The 1,956-nt window shown below is 38.2% G+C and overlaps 1 protein-coding gene across 1 annotated transcript in view; it reads left to right on the top strand.

Annotated features, from left to right (window-relative positions):
- Window positions 1-1,279, top strand: part of blk (BLK proto-oncogene, Src family tyrosine kinase) — an 8,699-nt gene extending 7,420 nt beyond the window's left edge. Inside the window, exons 13-14 of the mRNA XM_014019486.1 lie at window positions 373-504; window positions 578-1,279. Coding sequence (XP_013874940.1) covers window positions 373-504; window positions 578-780 — 335 coding nt within the window. The 3' untranslated portion in view covers window positions 781-1,279. The remainder of the gene's footprint in view (window positions 1-372; window positions 505-577) is intronic.
- The last annotated feature ends 677 nt before the right edge of the window (window positions 1,280-1,956 follow it).

Below are 1,956 nucleotides of genomic sequence, written 5' to 3'. Positions count from 1 at the left end.
ACACACACACACACACACACACACACACACACACACACACACACACACACACACACACACACACACACACATGCAGACATATATCGTAACTGTTCACTGTTGCTTTTTTGACAGCTGGTGAAATTTTACATTAAAGGTGTGGACATTTGTCAGTAAGCTGAGTCTAACTATATGTTTGTCACATTCACTCAAAAACCATATTATATCAATTGGTTCCACTCAACTGAATTGAGGAAAGACACATTTACTTTACATACTTTACATGTTTTTGGACCCTCACACAGCAGTAACAAGCACAAACACACAGACAGTTTTTGGCTTCCCAAGTTAGCTAAAATACTTGCCTTCACTTTTGCCATCTTCTTTCTAAAGGTGCAAAATTTCCCATAAAATGGACAGCTCCAGAAGCTATCAACTATGGCACATTTAGCATAAAATCAGACGTCTGGTCGTTCGGAATCCTGTTGACAGAAATGGTCACCTATGGAAGAATACCATACCCAGGTAAAGACAATAAAAAGTGAATTAAACAAAATAAATTCAGGTCAGTTTAGATGATTTCTTTTGTCCTGACTAGGAATGACCAACCCGGAGGTAATCAGGAATCTGGACAAGTTCTACAGAATGCCATGTCCGGATAATTGTCCCGAGGAACTATATGAAATTATGATGATATGCTGGAAACAAAAACCAGAGGAGCGACCGACTTTTGAATTTTTGCAGAGCACCCTCAACGACTTCTTCATTGCCACAGAGGGACAATATGAAATGCAACCATGAGTGGCAAAAAAAAGGAAGAAGTGTCTCAAATATAAAGAGTGTCAACTATCGTCTGTGACTCATACACATGATTTATTTGAAACAATTTCTCTGAAGGTCAAAGCTATTTTTGGCTTCTACTGTTGGCAGCGGAAACAAACGTCTTGAAGCAAATCAGAAACATAAACTCTGATTTTTGATGGCGTTGACTTCAAATTGTTTACGCCTTCTGTTGTCGAGTGAATCAATGTAGCATCACTTAGAATGTTATGTAAAAAGGTTAGAAAGCCACGGAAATACAACTTCAGCAAAAGCATGGTCGATGCTGGACCCGGAAGAACCGGTGACGGTAAAGATGGAACAGTTTCCTGGTGCATAAACCCAACAGCATGAGATTACATGCACAATACTTTGCACTTTTTGAATTCTTTATTCCTTTACTAGATATTGAAAGAATGAGCTTATCAAAAGGAGAAAAAAATACTCCTGCTTCCTTTTTTTATTAAAAATATTTGTGTGATGTTTTGTTCACCCTTGTGTTTTACATCAAAACTCATCACATTTAACTCACTGATGTGAAGAGTTAACGTGACAGTGTGGTTATGTGTGAAGTGATGTTCTACCAAATGGTTATAAATAGTCATTACCTTATCAGTCAGATTATGGAGAAAAAGGCACAATTCTTGTTTAGCCAGACAAGCTAGTTTTTATTATTTTTCAGGCTAATTAGAGGTGGGATAAATGGCTCTTTGAAGGGATTGGGATCTTGAGGAGCCGTTTGTTTGATACAGCCGTTCCAAAGAGATGTTCGAATTTGAACGAGTTACGCAATCATGTAGGGAAATATGTCATCACGTTACATGGGTGGAACCATGTGATTTGTCAAGCAGAACCCCACCCCCCCTTCCGAGCTGCCTTACTCCACCCCTCCTATCCGTTATAAGGAGCCGTTTGAAAGATTTGAATCATTCGTGAACTTCACATTTCTATTATTAAATAACTGTTTCTCAAAAACTACATACAGGTGTAAATGAAATTCGTCTCAACTAATGTTGAACAGCCAACATATACAGCGGGTAAAATAGGTATTGAACACGTCACCATTTTTCTCAGTAAATATATCACTAGAGGTGCTAATGACATGAAATTTTCACCAGATGTCGGTAACAACCCAAGTGATCCATACAAGAAATCAAA

Source organism: Austrofundulus limnaeus, unplaced genomic scaffold (genome assembly GCF_001266775.1).
Source record: "Austrofundulus limnaeus strain Quisiro unplaced genomic scaffold, Austrofundulus_limnaeus-1.0 Scaffold222, whole genome shotgun sequence".
NCBI lineage: Eukaryota > Metazoa > Chordata > Actinopteri > Cyprinodontiformes > Rivulidae > Austrofundulus > Austrofundulus limnaeus.
This window is presented reverse-complemented; position numbering and strand designations above follow the sequence as displayed.